This window comes from Rhinopithecus roxellana, chromosome 15, assembly GCF_007565055.1.
Source record: "Rhinopithecus roxellana isolate Shanxi Qingling chromosome 15, ASM756505v1, whole genome shotgun sequence".
NCBI classification, from domain to species: Eukaryota; Metazoa; Chordata; class Mammalia; order Primates; family Cercopithecidae; genus Rhinopithecus; species Rhinopithecus roxellana.
The window spans coordinates 15,065,039-15,092,028 of NC_044563.1; the positions used below are offsets into that span (position 1 = coordinate 15,065,039).

A 26,990-nucleotide genomic window follows, 5' to 3' on the forward strand; every position below is an offset into this window, starting at 1 on the left:
AGATGCACAGCTTACTGAGAGAAGGCAGCGTGGATATGTCAAAGTGATACCCAAAGCCTGTAATGTAGAGGGCAATGGGGGCAGGCTGATTCTCATTTACCTTCTGTTGTTTCAGTCAGCAGGGTTCTTTCTGTCTGTCCCTCCCTCCCTGCCTGCCTGCCTTCATTACTGGCCCCTCTTGCCTTTCCTTCTTTCCAGAATAACCTTCCAAATAGGCAGATGTGGTGTGGGGTGGCCATGACTGCATGAGAGTGACTTTGAGTTCCCTCGCTGTATTTATCTGCCCTTTCATCCACTGACTGAAACATTTGGGTGTGAACTTTCTTGGAAAGCTCTGGTATGAGGTGCTCCTTAAGGGACCTCCCTTAGCGCTTGGTTCAAGGCTTTGAGGAAAGTAAAAAGTTGGGGCCCCATATAAGGGTCCTGGGCAGTACTCAAGGTATAGGATTGTTAAGAGTTCACCTAAACTCGTTTATCACCAGTCTTATTACAGTTGGCGTTTAACTCTTAAAAATCATTGTTACTGAAAAGGCAACGCCCTGAGCTATTAACCCGAAAACAGCCTGAGGTTAGTTCTCAACTTGCTAGAGGCTAACATTATCAATTATGAAAATCGACACTTAGTACTCCTTTTCCCCAGAAGATTAAATCTAAACCTTCTTTGCTTTAAGTGATTATCTAAAGTCAGTTTTGAGTTTCTGTCTGGAAATACAATTATAACTAGAAGACACGAACACCCCAGGACCACCCCTCAGCTTAGGTGTAGAGACCATTTTGGACGATAGAGGGCAGTCCGGGTGCACAAATGCTGTAGGAAGTGGCTGAACACAGGGCGATTGCGGATTTGGCTCTCAGCCCCAGAACAGGTGTGCCTGTTCCTGAGCGGGCTACTGTTTTGGTTGTTCTGGGGAAGTGAAATACTTTGGAGAACAGAGAAGGGAAGGAAAAGAGCTGTTAGGAATGCAGAGTCTCCATCTCCTTTTCTGGATTTCTTTGCAGAAGGGCTTCTTTCTGTTTGGGGCATTTCACTTTTTGCTGACATTTTGGTATATGCATCTGTATGGGAGTTGGATTTTATATTTATGAAGTGCACATGTTAAATGCAGTTGCATTTCTCTGCAGGAAGGTGTCAAGTAGACAGGAGAAAGTGTGAGTACATGCTAGAGTTTAGGTGTTAGGATCAGGAAGGTTAAATAGTTTTTCCTGTGTGTATATTTTTGTAAGTGATTACAGCCAATCCTATAGCAGGTAATGAATCACCATCTAGTCCTTCTTTATCTTTGCATGTGGGAAATTTCATTTTGAAACTTAGGTGGCCATCTTGTTGGGGTAAGGAATAGTAGATTTGTGTGTTAATTTTTTTTTATCCTTCATCCTTGCTCCTGGATTCAAAGGAGGTAAGAACCATGAAGGCAGAATGGTTTTACAGGAGCTACATGTCAGGTTGTTTGGAAATTAGAAAACAGATGGGCGAGATTAGACAGCTGTAAGATCCCCTAAAGTTCAAAGTCATAGGTGTGATTACTTAAAAATTATTTTACTCAAGGAAATACAATACAAGGACCTGCACTGAAGGGAAATGTCTTCTGCTCAGTGAATATGGGTTTTTTTTTATGCTGCTTAAATGTTTTTATTTCTCTTGCAGTTTAAAACAATCCATACACATGATATATATATATATACTTTGTACAAGGGTTGAATATGAATAGCATACAAGTGTATAAAGAGTAAAATATAAAAACCTGCTTTGATTCCCTCCTCTGTTTTCACTCCCTTATTGAAAGATACTTATTGTTAAATATGATATATTTTTCTAGTCTTTGTTCTGTGGATATAGACACAAGCACACGTACAAACCCATTTTATTTTAACTTAAGTGGGAGCATATTTAATGGCTTATACATCCTTAATGACTTAACTGATGTTAGTTTTCTCAGATATGTTCTGTAATACTGTTACTACCTCGAATTTCTATTATCCTTTCTTGGCAAATATCTCTCACACATTTCTACTTCTGTGTGGGTGTATATTTATTTACTTAAACTTGTTATGGAAAATTTCACACCTATATAAAGAAGCGAGACTAGTACAGTGAACCCCACATATCCTCTGTCCAGCTTCCATAATCATTAGCTTGTGGCCTGTCTTGTTTCATCCTGACTCTCATCCACCTCCACCTCCGCTGGATTATCTAGAAACAAATCCCAGACATTAGATCATTACATCTGTAAAGATTTTTGTGTGAATCTCTGCATGATACAGCCTTTTCAAAAAATGTAACTAACTATAATGCTATTATCCTCCCTAGGAAAATTAACAGTAATTTTTCCTTATCAACAAATAGTCAGTAAATATCTAGCCTTTGCTCATGTTTACCTGTCTCACAAATATTGTTTTACAGTTTGTTTGACTCAGTGAACAAATAAGGATGACCGATAGAATCGGTCTGCTTTTTGGGTTTTGTTTTGTGCAAAACCTGAAGCTTTATATTTGAGGAATTTGCAGGCCTGATTCCATGCATGGTTTAAAGGAAAGTGAAGGATAAACTTGCAGCCTCAGTGAATACTTAGATAGCAGGAGAGCTGTGAGAAAACATGCCCAACACTGGGTTAGGGAGGGTGGAGGATACGAGGCCATGGGGAGGAAGGCTCAGTGTCAGAGGAGACGTCCCAGAATCAGGCAGCCCTGCAAAGTGCTAAAAATGCTGGAGAGACCTCCAGTGATATAACACTTGGCCTGACCGGAGTCAGATCATCATATTAATACTTCCTTAGCTGCAGGTTTTCTATTCAGTCTCTTGCAACTTTGGAACTGATCTCTGATTTTGGGATACATAATGGGAAAACAGAATGTGCTGTTCAGAAATTCACTTTTCAGTCAATGTAAAACATGTGTTCTGTAAAGCAAGGGATGCTTACAATATTTTCTCCATTATAATGTAATGGAGACCTTGGCAGAAGAAGATACAGTGCTTTAAAGTTAAAGTCTTGTCAGTAGCAGGGCGGGCAGGAGGCCAGTTTGACTAGTTGCCGTCGTGGCTCTTTTTGAGATGACAAACAGAGATTGCACGTGGATGATCTTCAGCGTAAGGCATGCTTCCGATTGCTGCTTTCCTACTGCCAGTGCTGAACATTCACCTTAACCCCCTGGAACAGAATAACAAGTTTGGGGCCTCAGGGACAGAATAACAGTAAAGGTTGATGTGATATACACCTGCTTCCTTTCTCTCCACATGCACACCCACTTCTCCTCTGGGGCTGTGAGTGTAATAACCTAATCACCCACGACCCTGGCTTACCTGGACTGCCGGGTGCCTGAATATTGCATCCATAGACATGGGTTGTCTGCTTGTCTGCACATAGCCCATGGGGCCCATAGAGTCTGCTTGCCATCATGTTCATGGAACCTGCCCAAATTCATGTTGGACGGATTCAGTGCTGCATGCTAATCGGGAAAAATAAGACCGTATGTTGGTACCAAGGATAGTCATTACATTTTACAGAGTAGACCAGCAGCTGGAGAAGTTTTTAGCCTGCGCGTTACCTCATTCACCAGTTCTTGGTTTCATAAAGCTTAAATAAACAGAGTGGGATTTCCAGGGGTGGTTTGAAAATCTTTGAACCTAAACTGGTCATGTTAGAAGGGAATGTAGGTTGTCATCAGGGCAGGGAGGGGATTGGTAGCAATCAATATTGCAAAAAATGTGGTTTCTCAGTTCAGACATCTTGGCTCAGACTTTGTGGTGTGTGCAGTTGGCAGAGTTCTGCCTTAGAAAGTGATTTTGATGGGTTTGGGGTCCTGGGAGAGAATAACAGTAAAAGTTGGTGTGATAAACACCTGCTTCCTTTCTCTGATGAAGTGTCATTGTACTACTTGCTGGATCCAGTTAAAACAATGTGGTCACTGTTTTCTAATTAAGGAGAGTAAAGGCTAATACAAGCAAACTGCAAGAGAAGGACTGAGGGTTTAATTCTAGGTTCTGCTTCCTGTATAGGGAATTGGGTTAATAAGACTAAGTAGCTGGAATGGACAGTGAGAACTGGTGGAGGCTACATGATTGACACGTAGCTCTGGGATGATGGTGGAAAGAACTGCTTGGGGCAGGGATTGAAGAGAGGCTGGGGTGTAAATGATATGAGATGTGATACTTTCTGGCCACCACTGCTTTCCAGGCCCATTGTCTTCTGAGATTCCAGTCAGTGGTTGGTAAATGACTGCCCCAACCAGTCTTCCCATGCAGAACTGTTATTATTCCTGTTATTGTAAATGTGTTTAATTATAAAGTATGGCTAGGGAGAGGTGAATGGGATCTGAGGAAGGCAGCGGAGAGGCTCTCCATAAGGTGTCCTCTGGGCTATGATGTGTTTTAAAAACTGGGAAGTAAGGAAAGGTTATTTAGGACCCTGGGGAAGGCTGGTTATTCAAGGATAGAATGCAGCTGATGGCCCCGAGATGCGTGTATAAGGCATTTAACACAGTGTCTTTATAGAAAAATGACTCCGTAAACATTAGCTGGTTTTGATAATAAAGATTCAGTAACTCCTGTTCCTCTCCACAGTGTGTATCAGAATAAAGTCCTTCTTTCTCATCATTTAACAAAATCCTTTGCTCTTAGGGCCCTGTTAGCTGGCGGCGGCTTTTCTACATGGACTTACCGGCAAGGCTACGATGTCAGCATTCCTGTCTATAGTCCACTGTCAGCTGAGGTGGATCTTCCAGAGAAAGGACCAGGGTAAGGTACATTCATCCCAGCCAGGTTTGCCTTTACTGAATCTGTGAGATGTTGACGAGGTTTAGTGTGGTGGGCATCAAAGCAACCAAAACATCAGTTCCAGGGCAGGGTCCCTGAGGCACCCATCTTTCCCACCTCCACACCAGTCTCATTCATCCTGCAGTTTTCTCTATCTCCGTAAAGTCACAGAGCTGTGTACCAAGTTTTCTAAACCAGGAATCCATGTGGTATCCTTAACTCCTTTCTCTCCTTTGTTTCCTTTATCAAAGTAGGAAGTCCTATTGATTCTACATCCTAAATACTTCCTAGGTCTATCTGCTCCCCAACTCCTCCTCCTCTACCCTAGACCAGGGAACTGTCATCTCTCCCCTGGGTTGCTGAAATGGCTTCCTGTGTGGTTTCCCTGCCTCTGGTCTTCCTACGCTCAAGTCTGATCCTTGGCTTCACATTGCCCTTAGGATAAGATTCACGTTGGTCCTTAGCCCACAGTCCTTAAAACATCTTTCAAGGCTCTCTATCATCTGACCGCTATCTCCATCTTTAGCTTTGTGTCTGAGAACTTTTTACTTCTTTCAGTTCCTAGAACATGCTGTGCTTTCTCTCAGTTTTCTGGGCGGTAGACACACTCTCCACTGTCTGCAGACCTTTTTCCTCATCTTCATCGATCTAAAATCCTGCTTGTGCCTTAGGTTTCAGCTTGAAACCACCTTCTGGGGTGGGGTGGAGGGGGTACCTTCTTGGCCCCTGCACTGGCTCCTATGCTTTGTGCTCACATAGCAGCCTACACGTCTCCTAGAGTGACACACGTGATGCCCATCGTGATGTCTTGCTCAAAGCCTGTCTTGTTTGGATTTTGGATTTTGTACATGCAGTGAAGCTTAGGTTAGGTTTTTGTTTTTGCTTTTTTTTTTTTGCTTTTTTAAGTGACAGAGTCTTGCTCTGTTGTCCAGGCTAGATTCAAACTCTTGGGCTCAAGCGACCCTCCTGCCTCAGCCTCACAAGTAGCAGGAACTGTAGGGCCCTTGCCACTGTGTCCAGCTGTTTTTTTAAATTACCGTATCTTCAATATCTGGCATTTCTTGGCTCCTATTTTAGTATGTGAGGGAGTAAATGAAAAGGGCTGACAACATGGATGTGGAGCATGGATGTAACCTTTTTTTTCTGTAGTCTATGTAAAAATTGTGCTATTTCCTGGTGAGAATCTCAATGAGCTTTAAACAAACATCATAAAAGCATCCTTTACTTGTGTGGAAGTGCTCAGAAGCAGAGGTGACCAATATATAAATTGTGACACTAAAAATGTCATATTTGGTTTGAGAAATGGGTGTCATGGAAATAGTTTGCTTGGAGAACATTGGAACCATTCTTTAAGTATCTCAAATGTCCCCTTAGAAACCTTTGTGGACTCTGAGAAGTAAGATAACTTTTCTCAGGAGAAGACATGTCTCTCCTGTTTATGTTCTGCCATGTGGCCCGGGACCAAATTCTGAAACTTACATTAGCCATTCACTTAGCAAATTTTGTTATGTGGACGATGTGTAAAGCCCAGGCGAGCTTGAGACATTTTTGTTTCTACCCTTAGGCAAGTGCAGAGCAAGACTGAGTGGTTCATGAGCTTGTTGCTTGGGATATCTTCCTGGATTTTTCTCCCTTCATGGACTCCCAGAGTTGACTTATTTTATTTTTAAAATTGAGATTAATTTATATACCATAAAATTTACTGTTTTAATGTGTACAATTTAGTGGTTTTTAGTATATTCACAAAATTGTGCAACTATCATCAGGCCTACTACCTAATTTTAGAACATTTTCATCACTCCATAAACTTAATATCTAATAACAGTCAGCCCTTAACCTCTGTCCCCAGCAAGAATCCTTAATCTGCTTTTTGTCTCTATGGGTTTGCCTATTTGGACATTTCCTATAAATATAATTATACAATAAGTGGTCTTTTGTACCTGTCTTCTTTCACTTAGCATAATGTTTCCAAGGCTTATTCATGTCATAGCACAGAATCAGTACTTCCTTTGTTTTTCGGCTGAATATTTCATCATATGAATATACCACATTTTGTTCATCTCTTCATCAGTTGATGGAAATTTGGATTATTTCCACCTGTTAGCTCTTAGGAATAATGCTGCTATGAACATTTGTATACAAGTTTTTGTGTAAAGCTGGTTTCAGTTCTCTTGACCTAGGAGCAGAACTGCTGGGTCCTACGGTAGCTCTATGTTTAACTTTTTGAGGAGCTGCCAAACTCTTTTCCAAAGCGGCTGCACCATTTCACATTCCCACCAGCCACGTATAAGAGTTTCAATTTCCCCATATCCTCACTAAGCCTTGTTATTGCCTGTGTTTTTTATTCTAGCCATCCTAGTGAATGTGAAGTCGTATCTTCATTGTGGTTTTGGTTTGCATTTCCCCACTGACTAATAATTTTGAGTATCTTTTCATGTGCTTATCGGCCGTTTATGTAACTTCTTTGGAGAAATGTCTATTCAGATCATTTGCCCGTTGTAAAATTGAATTGTCTTTTTATTGTAGAGCTGTAACAATTCTTTATCTATAACAGATGTTAGACCTTCATCAGATACATGATTTGCAAATGCTTTCTCCCGTTCTATAGGTTGCTTTTCACTTTCTTTTTTTTCTTTTTTTTTGAGACGGAGTTTCGCTCTTGTTGCCCAGGCTGGAGTGCAATGGCGCGATCTCGGCTCACCAAAACCTCCACCTCCCAGGTTCAAGCAATTCTCCTGCCTCAGCCTCCCAAGTACCTGGGATTAGAGGCATGTGGCACCACGCCCAGCTAATTTTGTATTTTTAGCGGAGACGGGGTTTCTCCATGTTGGTCAGGCTAGTCTGAAACTCCTGACCTCAGGTGATCCGCCTGCCTTGGCCTCCCAAAGTACTGGGATTATAGGCGTGAGCCACCGCGCCTGGCCTCACTTTCTTGATAGTGTCCTTTGATGCACAAAAGTTCCTCATTTTGATGAAGTCATGTCTATTTTTCCTTTGGTTACTTGCAGTTTTGGTGTCATTTTAAAGAAACCATTGTGTAATCCAAGGCCATGAAGATTTACCCTTACGTTTTCTTCTAAGAATTCTACAGTTTTAGCTCTTACATTTAGATTTTTGGTTCATTTTGGTTAATTTTTGTATGTGGTATAAGGTGGGGGGTCCACCTTCATTCTTTTGCTTGTGTATGTCTAGTTGTCTGAACACCACTTGTTGAAAAAACGAGTCTTCTTCCATTGAGTGGTCTTGGTACCCTTGGTTACTTGCAGGTCATAGATATATGGGTTTATTTTTGGATTCTCAATTCGAATCTGTTGGTCTATATGTCTGTTATGCCAGTACCACATTGTCTTGGTTACCATAGCTTTGTATTCAGTTTTGAAATAAATGTAAGTTCTCCAACTTTGTTCTTCCTTTTTCTTTTTTTAAGAGCCAAAGTCTCGCTCTGTCACTCTGGAGTGCTGGATTGAATTGGTGGAATCATAGCTCACTGCAGCCTTGAACCCCTGGGCTCAGGTGATCCTCCGTCCTCAGCCTCCCAAGTAGCTAGGACTATAGGCACACGCCACCACGCCTGGCTAATTTTTTGTAGAGACAGGGTCTTGTGATGTTGCCCAGGCTGTGTTCTTCTTTTTCAGAGTTTTTCTGACTATTCAAGGTCCCTTGCATTTTAATTAACAATTTTTTGTTATAAGTAAATATAAATAAAAAAGTCTAAACTGTCTGCTTATACAACTACAAAACTGAAACAAATTTACAAATTAAATATAAGCACATCTACAAAACTAATAACATTCAGATTAACATAATTTAATATGATAGCTGATGCTGTTTCTTTGAAATGGGATTACATCTTTTAGGTGAATATGGAGTTAATTATGGGTTTGCTGGGTTTGATGTGCCTATACTGTTGTATGCTGGGTGACAAAGTACTTTTTTTTTTTAACCATGTTTTCTATTTGAACCGTTAGAAGCTTCCCTTTAGATAGCATATTGTGACATCATTTATCTTCATATGGTGCAGATGCATGATTCATATTTTTTCCCAATATTTTATTATGAAAATGTCCAAACAGCGAAGTTTAAAATATTTTATAGTGAACATCATGTGTACCCACAGCCTAGATTCTATCTGCGTTTTACTCTACTGCTTTATGATTTATGTTGTAAGCATTTCTCTCATCTCATTAGCCCACTAAATACAAACTTGGAAGTTGAATATTTTTTAGTAGTATTCATCATTGAATACGAGCAAAACTATTCCCATACAAAGTTTTTGGATTATCATCAAAATGGAAATACACAAATAATTCTTACAGTGAATTCATGAACAGAAGAAACTGATATAATTCAGTGCCCTATTTCGAGATTAGATTTTCATAAACTCAGAAAGGATGATCTACATTAGCCCAGCTGGTACCCTCTGGGGCGGTACAAGTTTCTGTTATGTGCCTAGGATCTTAATTTGGCATATTTATGTAGAATGAGATAGAAATAACTGTTAAGTAGAGAAAAGAGTTACTTCTCTGTTTGCTGCTTCTGTGAGCATTTACTTAAATCTATTGTGTGATTTAAAAAGCTTTCATTCAGTTCTTTTCCTCTTTTTTTCCTCCTAAAGTTGTTCTGGAAATTATTTAATTCAATTCAGTTGAGTTCAGTTCACTTCAAGTCAAACCTTTATTGAAGGCCTGTTTGGACCAAATATTGGGCTAGACTGCTGGCTGTCATCAGGAGAAAGGGAATGATTTTGTTCCCCAGGGGACATTTGGCTTTATATATATATATATATATATATATATGTATATACATGTTTGACTGTCATGACTGTGGGGATGTATGTCAGAGGGTCCTGAAGACCACTTCTAGTTACTATGATTTGCCAGGAGGGCTCCATGACTCAGCATATAATTGAACTAATGTCTGTGACTTATTACAGCAAAAGGATGCACAGCACAGTCAGAGAGTTAGAAGGCACATGGGGTGAATCTGGCGGAAACCAGGCACAAGCTTCCAAGCACCGTCTTCCAGTGGAGTGCACAGGATGTGCTCAGTTCCCTCAGCAGCAAGCGGTGACAACACTTGTGAAATGCTGTCAACCAAGGGAGCTCGTCAGAGACTTAGCACCCAGGGCCTTTCTTAGGAGCTGATTGCATAGGCTGTCTCTGCCTGGCACGTGCCAAACTTCCAGACTCCCAGAAGGAAAGCATGTGTTCAGCATAAACCACATGTGTTTGTGCAGTTTGAACACAGGGAGCCACTCTTATCGTTTCCAGGGATGATGGGAACCCTCTCCAAATCCAAGTTTCAAGATGACAGCCAAAAACCAAACTTATAAGCAAGCCTTTCTAAGGAGAACACTCAGGCCTGCTATGTTAATTCTTCTCTGCATAGGACAGGGCAACCCCCAACAACAAGAAGTACTGAGTGCAAATGTCAGCAGCGCTGGGGTTGAGAAACCCTGGGTGAGGCAGAGAGTGACATGTGAGGACTGGTCTGCTAGGACTGCTCAGCTGCCTGTGGGCCTCTGTCTTAAGTGCACTTTTCTTGAGACCACTTGAACCAAACTCTCTCTTTATTGTTTAATCCCTCTCATATAATCTAGCTCTCTTATATTGGTTTAGGACTCTTGATCCCTTTCAGATTTAATCCAGGGAAGAAAACTGAAAATAAAAGCTTTAGTGAAAATAAAACAAAGGAGAAAAACCACTCCAAACAGTAAAACTCATTTTCAAATAATTAGTTTCAGAGATTTAGATACATTGATATATAATTAGTTTCAGAGATTATATATTGGTGGTATTTTCCTAGTAATTTAGTGTCTCTAATTTTTATGTATAACTCAGCCGGAATTAATATCTTTAACTGGATCCTTTGAAAAGGTGTTAGTTAGTTTCTAAAGTTCTGTGGTTCAATAACCCGACAGGAGTGTCTATTTTATCTTCAGGGTAGCACCAAAAGGTCAGTCTGCACTGAGCATGAACCTCCCTCTGCTGGCCGATTTCTGCAAATTGGTTTGGGCCGGTGCTGTCCATTTCGGTGCCAGCTTGCAGTCTGGCCATGCACTTGTGGTGTTAGCTTTTATATGAGAACATCTCCCACCACCACCCCTCCCTGCCCCCGAAAACCCAGACAAAAAAAATAAAAATAAAAAAGTGAAGACAGGTTCAGACTCATCGTCCTGCCAGGGACTTGGGAGAAGGCAGGGTGGGCCACCTCATGGCAGTGTTTTGGGTTTGTTGGTCCTTGTGAGAGTTGCTGTTTAAGGGAATTCCCACATCTCTTGCGGGCTATACAGAATAGCGAGAGCTTTGCTTTTATTTTTGTTTTAAATCTCTGTCAGTATTTGTTCAATGGAAAGCGGATGATTGTTGCTATTGATAGCTGCTTCTCACAGCTGTTTTGGCCTCAGCTGGAATTCTTGTCATTTTCCTTCTAAAAGGAACTAAATTGGGAGTTTACAACTGTTACTATTGAGGGAGACTTCAAGTTCTCAGCATGGTTTTGCTTAAACTTAGATATCAGTGCTGCTAGGAGACATGAAAGCCATAGATAGTCATTTTAGCCTTTAAAAGGAAAACAAATCCACCTTAAAATGTAGTTGGCTTAAAACTAAAATGGGCATACTCCTTCAACCATCTGCCCTGTCAGGGACAGCCAGCATGCAAGCAGGGGACACATTTTTAGACTCGTTCACATCTACACATTTATGTTGAAAATGGAGTAGCAGTAGAGCGGGGATCCAGTGATCCTGGTAACTGAATGTCTAAAATAGAACTTTATTTCTTATCAGTGAAAGTTAACCCAGAGTCTTTCTTCAGAGTTTCTTTGAGCACCACACATCAACATCTGTATTTATTTCTATATCTGTACAGACAGATGTCTATCTATTGTATTGAAAACCGTGCATTCATCTCAGTATCTCCAGTTCCATCCGACACTGCAGGGGCATTCTGGTTTTCTCTCTTTCCATATTTGTAACTCCCTTCTCTGACTCCTAGAAATCTGGCTCCCATTATCCTCAATATCTTTACTTATTTGATCAACTCTCTTATATTAATCAAACTTCTGTTGCCCCCCTGCCCCCACACTGCACAGAGGCCTTCCCTACCCCTCCTCATCCCTGCTTAGACTCTGTCCCCCCACGTTGTGCTGTTCTGCACCGTCCCGGCACAGATGCCTTCCTCACACTTCTTGGGTTCTAGCGCTGGAGTGATGCTATCATTACCACCATTCTCCCCACAATTTGGGCACCCTTCTCAGCCTGCCCAGGCTCTAACACTCTGTTCTGAGCTGCCCAGATGCCCTCCTAACCTCACTTGGTCTCCAGCATCCCCATAACCCTTACCCCAGCACAGAAGCCTTCTTTTTCCTTCTGGGGCTCTGACATCCTGCGCCAGGCTACCTTACTACTCTTCTCTTAAGCAGAAGCTTCCAGCCCACTAGGACTTGAACATTCCACATGCGCCTTCTTCCCCACCTGACCATGCAGAAATGCCCTCTGGGACTCCAACACTCTATGCCCTTCTGCCTGGACATCCTCTTCACCCCTATTGGATGCCCACCTGTTTATTCTTTTTCTGGAGAGGGTAGAACACTAGTTTTGTGCTATCAGCTCTACTTAAAGAGAAAGGCTCCAGAAACATCCATGAGATCCTTCAAAGAACCAGGGTCTTATGGTTTGGAAAGACCTTTAAAGACCATTTAGCTCTTAACTTGAAGCATGAGTTTTCAGTAACTTTTTCCTGAAAAAGTTTCTGGTTTATATTGAAAAATCACCAACTCACAAGACAGTCCATTTCATTTTTGAATAGCTTTAATTATTGAGGAAGTGTCCCTGCTTGTCTTGTGGGTTTGACTATAAATTTTCCTCTAGTTTAAACAGGTAAGTTTGATTATAGAAATAATTTGAGCAAAAATGGTGTTTACTTTGAGATGAACTGCGTGTGCTCCCTGTATGTGATCTCACCATCACTAAGTCATCCTCTGAAAATTAATACTTTTATAAAAGAAAAATTACTGAGGCTCAGGGCTGGGAGTAGAACTCAAAAGCCTGTTTCAATGTCTACAAAGAATACTTTTGGCTGTAAATATTCAACATATTGCTCAATAAATTGTAATTTAGGAGGAAATGGGCCAGGAAAAAGGAACCAGTCTGTACAGCTGATCCAAACCATCTCCCTGCTGAGTTGCTGCTGTATATCTTTCTTATCTCACTTACCCTCACCCTGGCCTCTGACTCTCACCTACCTCGTGGAACGGCTCCATTAAGTAGAAGTTTCTGCAGTAAGTACATGGTCTACATTTGTGCTATCAGGCAGCCCCCAGCCACATAGGATGGCTACTGAGCACTGGCAGTGGGCCTAGTGTGACTGACAAACTGAACTTTTAATTTTATTTTTTTTTAATTAGTTTAATTTAAATGGCCTCAGGTAGCTAGTCGCTATTAGACAGTGAAGTTCTAGGGAGTCTGCTGGTTCCTTTTTTTCTTAATTGTGATGTGGGAAGTGCCTTTTGCTCTTAGTTTGGCCAAAAAAATAATTGATTCTGAGGATGTAAAAGCAGTCTGGCTGTGGTATAGGTTGCTCTTTTCTCTGGGTTTATTTGACTAGTCTGGCTGGCTAGGCCAGCCTAGTGTTCACCTAGCCTAGTGTTCACCTTCACTCATTGCTTTATGTGATTTGGACCTGAAGCTTAATCCTCTGTAAAAGAAGATGACCTTCTCAGTTAGAGTATAATTATTGAGTGAGATGCTCCCCAGCTAGAACTTCCAAACAAGTCTGAGTAACTAAGCGAAAGTAACAATTACCATTCTCTCTTCAAAGCCAAAAACAGATCTTCACAAGAGACAGAAATGGGAACACAAAGTTAGTAAGCCTGAAGTCAAGGGGACGATTTTGGGGAGACCAGATGGGAAGTAATTCCCTCCTGGAAGACAAGAGTCCCACAAGACAAAACAAAGCCAAAAACAAACAAACAAACAAAAAATGGATGGGTTCACAAACTCTAGGTTGCGTGGTGGCGTTGCCTGTGAGAGATATGTAGTCCTAGTATTTTCCCTGGGCTGTACCAGTTTGAGCTGGATTTCACTGCGTGTTGCTTCTAGGCCTGATGAGTGTTTCATTTCTTCCTGGAACATGCTTTCTGTGATTCTTCTCTTTGACACTGATTCCTTGTGGTCCCTTGGCCTAAACAGATTGAGTATCCCTTATCCAAAATGCTCGGGACCAGAAGTGTTTTGGATTCCTGATTTTTTCAGATTTTGGAGCATTCGCATTATACTCTTGGTTGAGCATTCCAAATCCAGAAATCTAAACTGTTTCAATGAGTGTTTCTTTTGAGCATCATGTTGGCATCCAGAAAGTTTTGGATTTTGGAGCATTTTGAATTTCAGATTTACAGACTTGATATACTCAACCCGTATAGCTTTTATGTTCTGCACTCTGTCTGTCTTGTGGGAGTCTTGTCTTCCAGGAGGGAATTACTTCCCATCTGGTCTCCCCAAAATCGTCCCCTTGACTTCAGGCTTACTAACTTTGTGTTCCCATTTCTGTCTCTTGTGAAGATCTGCATGGCACTAGACCCTTGGAGATCTTTCTTTCTCTATTTTCTTTTATACATCCTTGCCATCCAGATGTTAAGACTGGAGATTCTAGGCTTTAATGAAGATCGTTTTTTCTACTTCTTGTTTTCAACTGCCAATTCGGTCTCCCTCCCATTTATGTGGCCTTGATGATGAGGACTTTCCCTGGAGCCTCTCCATTGCACAGGGATGCTGTTCGACAGCCAGGAGGAGCCCTTTCCAGAGTCCTTCAGTTGCATGCCAGTGCTTCCCATCGAGCTTCCCTCTTCCCCCATTTGAAGAATGCAGCCAGCTTCCAGTGCCTTTTAGATCTGGGACTCAGATGTAACTAAGACGACACTTTGATGTTCCTTCCAAATAATCAGTTAGTTTCTCTCTTTCTACATACACACACACACACACACACACACACACACACACACACACACTTATTTATAGCATGCGCTGTCAGCTTAGCATATTATAAGCATTTCCTCACAATATCAACAACTGTTCCCAAATAAGATTTGTTACAATTGCATAATATTTCAGTGTGTGAATGAATCATGTCTTACCTTCTCACAATATATAATATGTTAAATATTTACTAATACTACAGAAGATAATTTTGAAAAAATCGGTGGATGTCAAGACTGGTAAGGAAACACTTAGTGCCATAAGTTTAATATCAAAGTTTGTCTTTGACTTTGATACCTTGACTAACATACCAGCTGCAATTTTCCAATCACCTGTTTTTTCCCTTGTAGTCCACGGCGACACTTCCTCATATCGTCTCAGGTGGGTCTCCATCCCGAGTACAGAGAAGACCTAGAAGCCCTCCAGGTCAAACACGGAGAGTCAGTGTTAGTACTTGATAAATGCACCAACCTCTCAGAGGGTGTCCTTTCTATCCGTAAGCGCTGCCACAAGCACCAGGTCTTCGATTACCCACAGGTGCTACAGGTGAGTGTCATTCATTACCTCTCACAAGGCTCGGTAGAAGTTGCTTCCATGGGTTAAAATTGAGCCCAACAATCCTGAGTTGTTTTCCACATGCCACTAGAATTACTCAAGGGGAAAAAAACGTAGCATTGCTCTTTACTGGACATGTAGACCTTCAGGTACTTGGATGTCTGGTGTCTTGTGTTCGTGCAAAGCTGCTTGGCCTATGAGAGTTCATACTCCTTTCAGATATTCATTATACTTCAAAAACACAAATCTCATAGATTCACAGAGAAGCCACATGGACAAATCAGGCAAATGTATCTTGCTTTTACCCCTGTATTCACAAGGCAGTCCAGAGAAATTTTCTTCTTTGAGGTGGCAACTTGCATCCCTTGACCATACTGGCCTACAGAGCCACAGTGAACTTTCCCTGGAGTGAAGGGGTTTGGGGGTTGTTTTTATAGTTTTGGTATTTGGTGTTCTTGCCACCTTTAGCATGTCCTGTCAGTAGCATGTCCTTTATTTACATAATGGGAATGGCTGTACTTCTATAACCACAGGGAAAGCAGTCCCTTTGGGGATGTTTTATATGTAGGATATTTGACATTCCAACGGTATGGGGGCTAGGAAATGAGAAATTGAGCTTTGTTTACCTAAATATTTAAAATGGACACAGGTTAGTTAAAGAAGAAACATAAAGGAGCTGGTGTGAATTTTTTTTTTTTAAATCTCCAGAGAGTTGCCCATACTGGGATTGTAAAAATACATTCAAAAAGTGCTGCACTCCCTCTGGAATGTCTGGCTGGTAACAGTGGTGATGAGGGCAGCAGTATTTATAGTAACCTTTGTCTAGACAGGAAAAATGGTTATCAGCACATGTGTCCACATCTGGATGCTGACTCTTGAGGTCAGGGGAGCTTTCCACCTGCACCTCTGGGCACCATGATGACTTCCCTTCCTCTCCTCTTGCTGTTTTTCTCATTTATCCCCAGAGGTGTTTGGAATATTGAATTCCTTTATTTCTTTTACTGAACTTTCCTTTTCTCTAGCTTTAACGATTAGTGTTTTTTTAAATTGTTGTTGTTTTTGTTTTGTTTTGTTTTTTAATCTTTTCCCCTCCTTAAGAGGCAAAAACTGGGAGAAACAGAATGTTAGATAGTTAGGGTCTCTATATTTTGGTTTACCTATTGCAACTGTTTTTTCTGTGGTACATCTCTCCTTTTCCCAAGTATTCCCCACATTGAGGGGGTTTGAGGGAGTAAATGAGGAAGACATTTTTTATGAGATTTTTTTTTAATAGAACATATCAGTCTTAATATCTTTTCAGAGGCATTGAATTCATGAAATGAATATCTTCTATATAAAAAGCACACTGTTAGATGCTATGGGGGGTAGAAAGATGAAAAGAGATTTGATACCTTCCCTATAGGGGGTCTTCTAGAGAGCCTGAAATTCCCAGACAAAATAATTCCATTATAAGGTAGGCCGAGGTAAGTACTGTAAGAGATGTCAGACAGTGTGCTGTGGTGTGTTTACATAGTACACTAGGGCCTAAAGAGACCCATTTGCGGAAAGTCACATTGTTAACTGTCTAGAGGAAGACTTTGACATTGACTTTGAACATTTTCAGAAGGCCAACAGTGGTGGCATTGAAGAGTAGAAATATTAATACAAAACATTGCAGCTATTTAAACTTTTCAAGTTTTACAGGTGTGAGCTGTTGTCTTTTGGCATTTTTGTGTCAAGATGCCTCAGTATTGCTTGGCGTCAACCGTTGTAGAAACTTTGTGGTCTATAGGGATCAAAGTTAGTGGATCAGCAAAACTAGTTTGTAATCTCCTACCTCTTTTGTGTTCCTGCAGGAGGCTACTTTCTGTGTGGTCCTTCGTGGAGCTCGGCTGGGCCAGGCAATATTGAGCGATGTGTTACAAGCTGGCTGTGTCCCAGTTGTCATTGCAGACTCCTATATTTTGCCTTTCTCTGAAGTTCTTGACTGGAAGAGGTGGGTAGTACCTTCTGGTAAACTCTACACTAGTGGTTCTGCATGTATTATAAATAAAATCCCCTCAGGTCATTGTAATGTATACCCTGGTTCAAGAACTACTACAGATAGTTTTTCTCTATTTTCCATCAAGAGAGTTAGTACGTTGGCCTAGAACAGTTCACAAACTGAGGCCAGTTTGCAGGCTGGCTGTTTTTGTAAGTCAAGTTTTATTGAAACACAGCCATGTCCCTTCCTTTATGTATAGTCTGGCTGTTGTTGTGTCACATTGGCAGAGTTGAGTAATTGCAACAGAAATTGGATGACATGCAGGGCTTAAAATATCACTATCTGGCCTTTTATCACAGGGGTCCCCAAATCCCGGACTGTGGCCTGTTTAGAGCCAGGCTGCACAGTAGGAGGTGACCAGCGGGCCACTGAGCATTACCACCTGAGCTTTGCCTCCTGTCAGATCAGTGGTGGCATTAAATTACCACAGGAGCGTGGACCGTGCTGTGAACTGTGCATACAAGGGATATAGGTTGTGCTCTCCTTATGAGAATTCGATTAATGCCTGATGATCGGTGTGGAACAGTTTCATCCCCAAACGATTCCCTGCCAAACCCAGTCTGTGGAAAAATTGTCTTCCACGAAACCGGTCCCTGGTGCCGAAAAGGTTGGGGACTGTTGCTTTTCAGAAAATGGTTACCAACTGCTAGCCTAGACCAGTGTTCAACTCTGACTGCAGAGTAGACTCACCTGGAGAGCTTAAAAAAAAAAAAGCCTTGCCTAATTCTTGGGTATTCTGAATGTTAAAGCTCCCAGGTAATTCTGATTTGTAGAGTTGAGAACCACTGGTCTACAGTCTCTATCGATTTTGCATCATGTTGTAGCTGGTGGTGGAGGGCCTCCATGTAGATGAAAGCTTAGGGACATTCCCAGTGTACAGATGTACCCAGTTCCATTCTACTGGGTATTCGCCATTTATATTGCAAAGAACAGAATAGCCCTCTATTCTCATGCTTCATTTTCCCAAGATTTTGCAGGTTGAAGGTTGTTGAAAATTAATTCCATTCATATCTATCTCTCAGTCTTTTTCTTGCCTCAAATGTTTACTGGTTTTTTCCTCTCCCAACTTTTTTGATATTTCTGTCCAAATCTGATCACTACAGTATTTGAACAACTTGAGTAGCTCTAGTTCATTCATTCATTCATTCATTCATTCATTCATTCATCTCACATTGATTGGAAAGTCTCTTGTGAGTAACATAGAGTCTCTGTTTCTAAGAAGACTAGAATCTAGTGAGAGAAGATAAACTGGTGATAATGTTTTGTGGTAAATGTCAGAGCAAGTGTATGCACAGGGGACCATGGAAACCTAAAAGAGGGGAGAGAGCCTAACTCAGCTTGAAAGAGGAGAGCAAGTAGTTATTCTTTATGTCTTAGAGAAGCGATGAGCCACTTCCAGCATTTATCTCCCAGTGAGAGCATTCGTTAAGTACCTTTTATTTACTAAGTACTGTCTTTTTTTTTTTTTTTTTTTTGAGATGGAGTCTCGCTCTGTCGCCCAGGCTGGAGTGCAGTGGCTGGATCTCAGCTCACTGCAAGCTCCGTCTCCCGGGTTTACGCCATTCTCTCGCCTCAGCCTCCCAAGTAGCTGGGACTACAGGCGCCTGCCATCTCGCCCGGCTAATTTTTTTGTATTTTTTTTTTAGTAGAGACGGGGTTTCACCGGGTTAGCCAGGATGGTCTCGATCTCCTGACCTCGTGATCCGCCCGTCTCGGCCTCCCAAAGTGCTGGGATTACAGGCTTGAGCCACCGCGCCCGGCCTAGTACTGTCTTAAGTATAGGGAGACAAAGACAATCAAGGCCAAACCTTTTCTCGGGGACACTCATGGTATAGTGGTGGAAGACAGAGGAGTAAATCAGCAGTTACCAAATCCTGTGATGAGACAGCTGTGACCGGATGGGATGCCAGGAGGAGGGGGAGACACACACCGTCATTGGCTGTGGCATTGGTGAGGGCTTCACAGAGGTGGTAACTCTAAGCTGAGTCTGAAAGGATATTTCTATGAGAATCTAGATCTGCTTGGGTAGTGCTAATTATGGATTGAAAGTCAGAAGGCCTGGGTTGAGATAACCAGCTCTCTTACTGGCTGACTTTTTGATCTTAGCAAATGACTTAATCTTCTTTGAGTCTCGGTTCTCCCATCTGTATAGTAGAAATCATTTACTTACTTAACAAATGTTTATCAAGTGCTCACTGTGTGCAAGGCAGTAATATACCAGGTGCTGAGGATACGCTGGTGAGTGGAGCCCGGCACACTTTCTGTCCTAATGGAGTGGCCGAGTTTGCAGAATTGAGGGTTAGAGTTTAATCATTAATTTATACAAATGTAATTACAAACTCTGCTAAATGTAATGAAGGAAAAGTGATTGTCGAGTCCTCTCTTTCTCTTACCCACCACATCTAATCTGTTAGCAAACCCTGTGGGCTGTACCCTGTCATCCCCGTCATCAAGTCTTCCCTCATCTGCATCTGTTGCCTGGCTTTTGCAGTGTTCCCCAGCTGTTCTGTCTGCTCCTGTTCTTGCTTTCCTGTAGTTTATTCTAACACTTTAGATGGAATTATCCTGTTAGAACATGATTAGGTTATATCATGCTTTTGCCCAAAACCCTCTCATGGCTGCCCATCTCAGAAAAAAAGCACAAGTCTTTCAGTGGCCTACAAGGTCCTATACTCTTTGGTGTGACTCTGTCTGTTCCATTTCTTCTTTCCTGGTATTATTCTCTGCCTTATTTACTCTGCTCCAGCCACAATAGCCTCCTTGCTGTTCCTGGAACTTGGCCACCATGGTGCTTCTTCAGGGCTGTTTGCTTGTTAGACTTTTTGCCTGGAATGCTGTTCCCCAGGCATTCTCCTGGCCCGCTTACTCTCTCGCCTTCCTTGTCTGATTAATTCACTGTTGGGTTAGCACATAATAGGGCTTCCATAAATAAACACCAGGTAAATGAATAGATTTGCATGGATAGCTAAAGGACAAAAGTATTTGTTAATTTATAAAGGGAATAAAGAGTAGTGTACTTGGTGGGTGGGATTTCACATGCAAAGGCCCTATGGTAGGGCAGAGCATGGTGTGTTCAAGTGACTAAAAGAATACTAGTGTGGCTAGAGCACACTAGTGGAGTGAGGCAGGATGAAAGATTAATGGAGTAGGGAGTGGGAGGTTAAAAAATGAAGGTGTAAGAGAACTCCTTTGAGAAGTTCAGCCAGTGAGGAAGGGAGGGGAAAGAGAGAATACTTACCGGAAGGGATGTGGGGCTGAAAGAGGTTTGGGGTGTTGTTTCTGCTTGTGAGAATGAAACAAGACTGTGTGTAGAAATGCTTTCTGTGAAGGGCTGTGTGTATGTAAACTGTTTTGCTGTTGTCTCCAGAGCATCTGTGGTTGTACCAGAAGAAAAGATGTCAGACGTGTACAGTATTTTGCAGAGCATCCCCCAAAGACAGATTGAAGAAATGCAGAGACAGGTAAGAGGCCAAGTTCAAGCAGCCCTCTTGGGGATGTGACATGGGTGGTACTGACATGGTGGCCTTGACTGTTTGGATACAGAGGGACAGGAGCTGAATGCCTGAGTGGGGTTTACTTCCTCCACTAGATCAGCTAACCAAACTTAAACAATAGGAAATTAGTGTTAGGCAAGTTGCGTCAAATAAGGTTTGAAATAATAACTCTCAGAACTCTGCAGAGGTAAGCCTACTGCAATTTTAGGGTCTTACCATAGCAGATGCAAAGCTGAAGCTCTTTGGAGGGTTTGTAGTCACAGCAGGTGATGGTCATGTGACTAAGACAGCCATGGAAGCCTGACCATTTCAGGTTAATACTTCTGTGTAGCTCTTGATATGATACTATTGCTGCACAAACTAGCCAGGTTCCCAGTTCAGTCAATCTTTGTAATTAGGGAATTCTCCCCTCTCTTCTGGAACATTTGCCATTTTCCTGCCTCTCTTTCCAAATTTCTCTTCTGCCTTCTGACGCCCCATTCCCTGGGCTGCTCTCTGACTGTCTCATACTCCACTTTGTGTCCCGCTGAGTCCTGCTTCCCTTTCTTTCTTCTGAAGGACATTTAATTGGCTTTAAATATTGAGCAAGGTGAAAAAGTTAAGAAGACTGTCCCAGAAAATTTTTTTTTGTTTTTGAGACAGAGTCTCGCTCTGTCGCCCAAGCTGGAGTGCAGTGGCCGGATCTCAGCTCACTGCAAGCTCCGCCTCCCGGGTTTACGCCATTCTCCTGCCTCAGCCTCCCGAGTAGCTGGGACTACAGGTGCCCGCCACCTTGCCCCGCTAGTTTTTTTTTTTTTGTATTTTTTAGTAGAGACGGTTTCACCTTGTTAGCCAGGATGGTCTCGATCTCCTGACCTCATGATCCGCCCATCTCGGCCTTCCAAAGTGCTGGGATTACAGGCTTGAGCCACCGTGCCCGGCCCAGAAATTTTTAATGGACTTTTAAAAAGGTTTAATCTTCGTCAAAATCACCTGTGTGGGAGAAGAGCAGGAAAAGAGGCTTGGCAGATTCTCAGCAGTAAGTGCGTAGCTGCTCCATGCAACCCCCTGCTGTTAGTTCGGCTCCCCCACCCTCAGGCAGAGAGCCTGCATTTGGCCTTGTCCCAGGAATGGGCCACAGGCTTCTGTCTGGATGGGGGCAGCGCATCTGCCTGGCTATGTGGGGAGGGGATCTGAGGTTCTGACTGTTTCTTAAAGTTTCAGTCTGTCCTCCTGCTTGAACCCCATTCTTCCCCTGACTTGGGGCTCTGCAATGTGACTCAAGTTTCTTTTCTCGGCTGATTTAGGAGGCCGCTGTCTTGAGTCTATAGCATCAGTTACCACTTCTTCCTCTACTTTTCAGCTTCCACATTCTGATGCTGTTATCTTGTCTTTCATTTTCTTTATCTTAGGGTATGCATACCTTAATTTAGAAAATTCCTCTTGTCTTTTTAGGGTTTTAGGAGAAAGAGGGGTCAGTGGATGTGTTCAGTCCACCCTCTTTATTATGACAGTGAACTTCTTATTAGACACAGATTGAGTCTGTAGGTTCTTACCTCAGATTGCCTGGCTTTGGTGTCAGCTCTGTGGGTTACAAACTCTGTACCCTTAGGTAAGGATCTGCCTTCTCTGGGCCTCAGTGACCTCATCTGTACAACATTTTGGCATTCTGGTTAGAACACAAATCACAGGTTAGTTTTAGCTTCCCTGCAGTTTCTTTATAACATCCTCATGTTCGTTTTAAGTTTCTGGGTTTCCCAGTTGTTATTTAACCACTGATTTCATCTAAGTTTCAGTGAATCAGAAAATCAGTCCAGAGATCTCTAGATTTTTTATCTAAACCTGTGGTTCCTAAAACTTGTGTAGAAGGAAATGCTCCTTGAGGAGTCATAATATTTGTGTGCTTTGTGTTACCTTTTCCTTACCCCAAGAGGTCTCACTCTGTAGTCCAGGCTGGAGTGCAGTGGCATGATCTTGGCTCACTGCAACCTCTGCCGCCAGGGTTCTAGTGATTCTCCTGCCACAGCCTCCCGAGTAGCTGAGACTACGGGCACATACCACCATGCCCAGCTAATTTTTGTACTTTTAGTAGAGACAGAATTTCACTGTGTTGACCAGGCTGGTCGAACTCCTGACCCCAAGTGATCCACTCGCCTCGGCTTCCCAAAGTGCTGGGATTACAGGCGTGAGCCACCACACCTGGCCCACTTGATGTTACTTTTTATGTAATTTTGATTTATTAATAAAACTAAATAGAGAATTGTATGCTAAAGCAAAGACTATTTTATACTAGAATCTAGTCTAGAAAGGTTAAGAAAAAACTGGGGAGGTTAAAATGCACAAATTTTATTCAGTTTCTTCTCCACCCCTCCACCCTGAAGCTGGGAAAGAGAATCATTTGGTTTTTGGAGCGGCATCTACTGCCAGCTCATGGAGTACTGTTGCCCGTAGGAGGGTGGTATGGGAACCACAGGTCTGAGATAAGCTTCGTCATGTTCAGTGTTGGCTCGGAATCATAGAGCAGTTGAGATGGAATGAATGCCGGTCATTTAAAACAGTGTACTTTTGGGTTATTTGGGTCCAAAGAGACATACTTAGAGTCAGAAGACTTGGGTTTGATCCCTGGCTCTGTCCCTTTGAATTGTATGACCATTGTAAGTCCCCAAGCTCCCTAGGCTTCCATTTCCTCATTTATGAAATGAAGGGGTTGGCTAAATAATCTCTTATATTCCATGTGGCTGTTAAAAAACTCTATGAAATGCTTGTCCCTACCAAGAATATTACTCTCCTTGACAACATTAATAATTTAGTGGTCATCTCTTCTCCCCCTTGAACAGCTGTAGTCACAAGAGCCACTTGCCTCTTCTGGTAGTGAACAGTCTACTACGCCAGCTTGAAAAGAAAGGTGGTCTTGGCACTTTCCCAGCCCCCTTTCTAACTCTCTGCTTTCTGACAGCCTCTTTCCCTGTGCTGCTTTCGGACTGTCTAAGGCTCTCCACTGCGGCACCTCACTAGTCCCACTACTCTTCCTCTGAGTAATCCATATTCCCAAAATGACCTCTTTTCTTCTCCCAACCCCACATTTCTAGGGAGGGCTGATCTCAATTAGATATGAGATTATCTGGTTAAAGTAATTTCCAGTTAGGTATGAAGGGTGACTAGGTTTCTTCAACTACTACTAGATTCCAGTAGCACCGCCCGCCACTCAGTTGTGATCACCAAAAATGTCTCTAGACATTGCTTGCCAGTTGTTCCCTCTGGGGTTGAGGGTGGAGGGCAGGCAAAATTGCTTTGATTGAGAACTGCTGTTCTTTGTAGATAGTTAATATCTCATCTCTCTAAAATTAGAGTTCTTTTGGAACTCTAATTTTGGAAACAAAATACACTGTTTCCAAAACATTCTTGTCATTTTGCTTTCTGTTTACCTTCTATTGATTTAACCTGACCTTGGCAGGAGTAATTTAATAAATGGTAAAACACCTGATTCTGAAAAGTTCTTATACCTTAGTGAATTCTCTTTAGGGAGGTCAGAGGTGGGTCTTTTTGCAAGATAGGCATCAACTTTTAGGGGAAAGCCTATTATATCAGTAGGTGATATCTTGGAGCCCCTAGATGCTGTGTCAGAATGAACTAAGGATGAGGAACAGGGGATCGGATTTGCTTGCCTAGAAACTCTGAACTAGCTTTACGGAGCTGCATTGAACAGTTGTAGCCAGCAGAGGTCTCCATCCACTTTTAATTAACTCATTTTCCCTCTGAGTATTTAAATCTTTCCAAGAAATCCTAAATGCCATGAGCCACTCTGGTGTTTCACACTGACATCTTCCTGATAGCTGCTCTCCAGAGACCATTTCTTTCAGATGAGGAAGAAATAATGCTTAGCACAGGATTTTACTCTCCCGAGATGCAGTAGAGCCAAACTTTCTGATCTGGCCCCAGAAATGTGGGGTAGGATCTCGGTGAGGAAAGTATTGGAGCAACATTTTGCAGCTTAGAGTTTAGAATCAGAAAGGCTATGATCTGACAGATGTCTGCAGTGGTGGAAGTCCTTGTTGTGATGGGAATTTGTGTGTACCAAGGGAGAAAGTCATTCTGCCTGACAAAGAAAAGAAATTAAACTCCCCTCTTGACCTTAGATGTGATAGTAGCAGCCAAAAAGTTAACTACAAGGTTAGAGCCTAATGTCAGTAACAGCTATAGTTAGACTAAGACTTTTGAAAAAAAGTACAACCTGTGTCTCTGGTATCTATTCCTGAAGGTTACCAGTGAGCAGTGCTTCCGTACGTGGCATTGGACAGACTACTGGGGGCTTATAGGGCTTTTTTGTGGGGAAGTTAAAATACAGTTCCTTAAGTCAGTAGAAGATAGTAGTTGTAACAGTATAAAGCTGACTTCTTAGTTGGTCTTTATTGTCCCGTGAGCTAATGATTAACTAGTCAATGTATTGAATCCCTATTATTTTTTGCGGGGAGCGGGGAGAGATTATAGGAGATAAAAAAAATCCGTGATCCACATTCACAAAGGACTAATAGTTGTGTTGGGGATATATGGGTATAAGCATAAAGAAAGTTGAGAAGAGAATGCCAATTTTTCTATGTACATTAAGGGTCTGAAATGGAAGACAGAAAGTTGGGGCTAAAGCTGTCAGGATGAATTTGTTGGAGATGTAGAATTTGAGGTAGGCCTTGAAATGGGAGTTCCATCAGCCGTCTTTCTTATGTTGGAAGGCAGGCAGAAGTATGCAGCTAAATATTTTTCTGTAGTCAAATGGAACATTCATATCCCCAGTCCCCCCTGAATCACAAAGAAAAAGTACACAATCTGGGGGCTCGGAAGGCTGGATAGACACTAGACTGTATCATTAGAAATGTTTGTGTGGATAGGGAGGAAGGTGTAAATGGATCCCCAGTTTATCTGTTGAGTAGAATTTCCAAACATTCTTTTATTGGTCAGTGGCTCCACCAGCAGTGACCTCTAACCTCAGCCACACTAGGAGGTGGAAGTCAGGAGCCTGCCTTGCCTTTGAACTCTTCTTTGTACTCAATTGACTAGAAGCCTTTGAGGTGGCAGAAACATTCAGCATCTTCTTTTCTCTCTAGCCTTTAACACTTGGGGTACATTAAAATACCAGTTTCTTTTCAGTCTACTACACTGATCCATCTCAATGTGCCTTCATATTTTTCTATTAAGCATACCAAATATTAGTGCTGCAGAGAAGTACTTGTAGATGTAGTGTGCTGATTAGGAAAAAGACAAAACACTTTTATTTAAGAAAATAAAACCTCTAGACTATAGTTGGGCCTAGTAGTGATCAAGAAGAGAGTAGAAGAGGCCACAGAACAGTAAATGTGTGTGCATACACCAAAGTTCATGTACTTTGTAGGAGAGCCCCATGAAGGGTCTCTTATTTTATCCTACTTGCATACAATTTCAACACATTTAATTATTTGGTTTCCATAGTCGTAGTAGTTTGGAAGCCACACTTTTAAAGTGAAGAAAGGCTACTAACAGTGAAGGTATCTGAGATGGGTTACTGCCAATCTGGTATGAATAAAGATTATAACAGTTATATAAAAGTGGAAACGCTTTTTTTTTTTTGAGACAGAGGCTCGTTGTGTCACCCAGGCTGGGGTGCAGTGGCGCGAGCTCAGCTCACTGCAACCTCTGCCTCCTGGGTTCAAGTGATTCTCGTGCCTCAGCCTCCCAAGAAGCTGGGATTATAGGCATATGCCACCACCCCCAGCTAATATTTGTATTTTTAGTAGAGATGGGGTTTTGCCATGTTAGCCAGGCTGGTCTCGATCTCCTGGCCTCAAGCAATCAGCCCTCCTCGGCCTCCCAAAGTGCTGGGATTACAGGCATGAGCCACTGCACTGGGTGGAAAAGCTCTTTTTAATAATAAAGAATTTTCAGCATGTTGAATGTAAGGACAGCCAGCTTTTCAGATTTCACTATATCCTGGATATATCATTATAAGATGGCAGAATTCCTCAATTTAGAGAAGTACATCTTTATTTTCCATATTTTGAACTTCTGACATCCAAATAAGTCTTATCATCAATTTGAACATCAAACGTAATTTCTGTTTCTTCCCACAAAAGTATTATTATTAATGGGGCATCTTACAATTGAGGAAATATAGAAATTACTATTCATGGTGATACCCCTGAATCTTTAAGCTAAGTTTAATTTCGTTTAGCATATGTGTTTTTAAGA

General features: G+C 42.0%; 1 protein-coding gene across 5 annotated transcripts in view; it reads left to right on the forward strand.

Annotated features, from left to right (window-relative positions):
- The window catches only part of EXT2 (exostosin glycosyltransferase 2), a 199,511-nt gene that overhangs the window by 15,111 nt on the left and 157,410 nt on the right, over positions 1–26,990 (forward strand). For all 5 annotated transcript variants that reach the window (XM_010378050.2, XM_010378049.2, XM_030917809.1 and 2 more), the window contains 4 exons: positions 4,616–4,732; positions 15,074–15,269; positions 17,114–17,253; positions 20,669–20,762. In XM_010378050.2, coding sequence (XP_010376352.1) covers positions 4,616–4,732; positions 15,074–15,269; positions 17,114–17,253; positions 20,669–20,762 — 547 coding nt within the window. The remainder of the gene's footprint in view (positions 1–4,615; positions 4,733–15,073; positions 15,270–17,113; positions 17,254–20,668; positions 20,763–26,990) is intronic.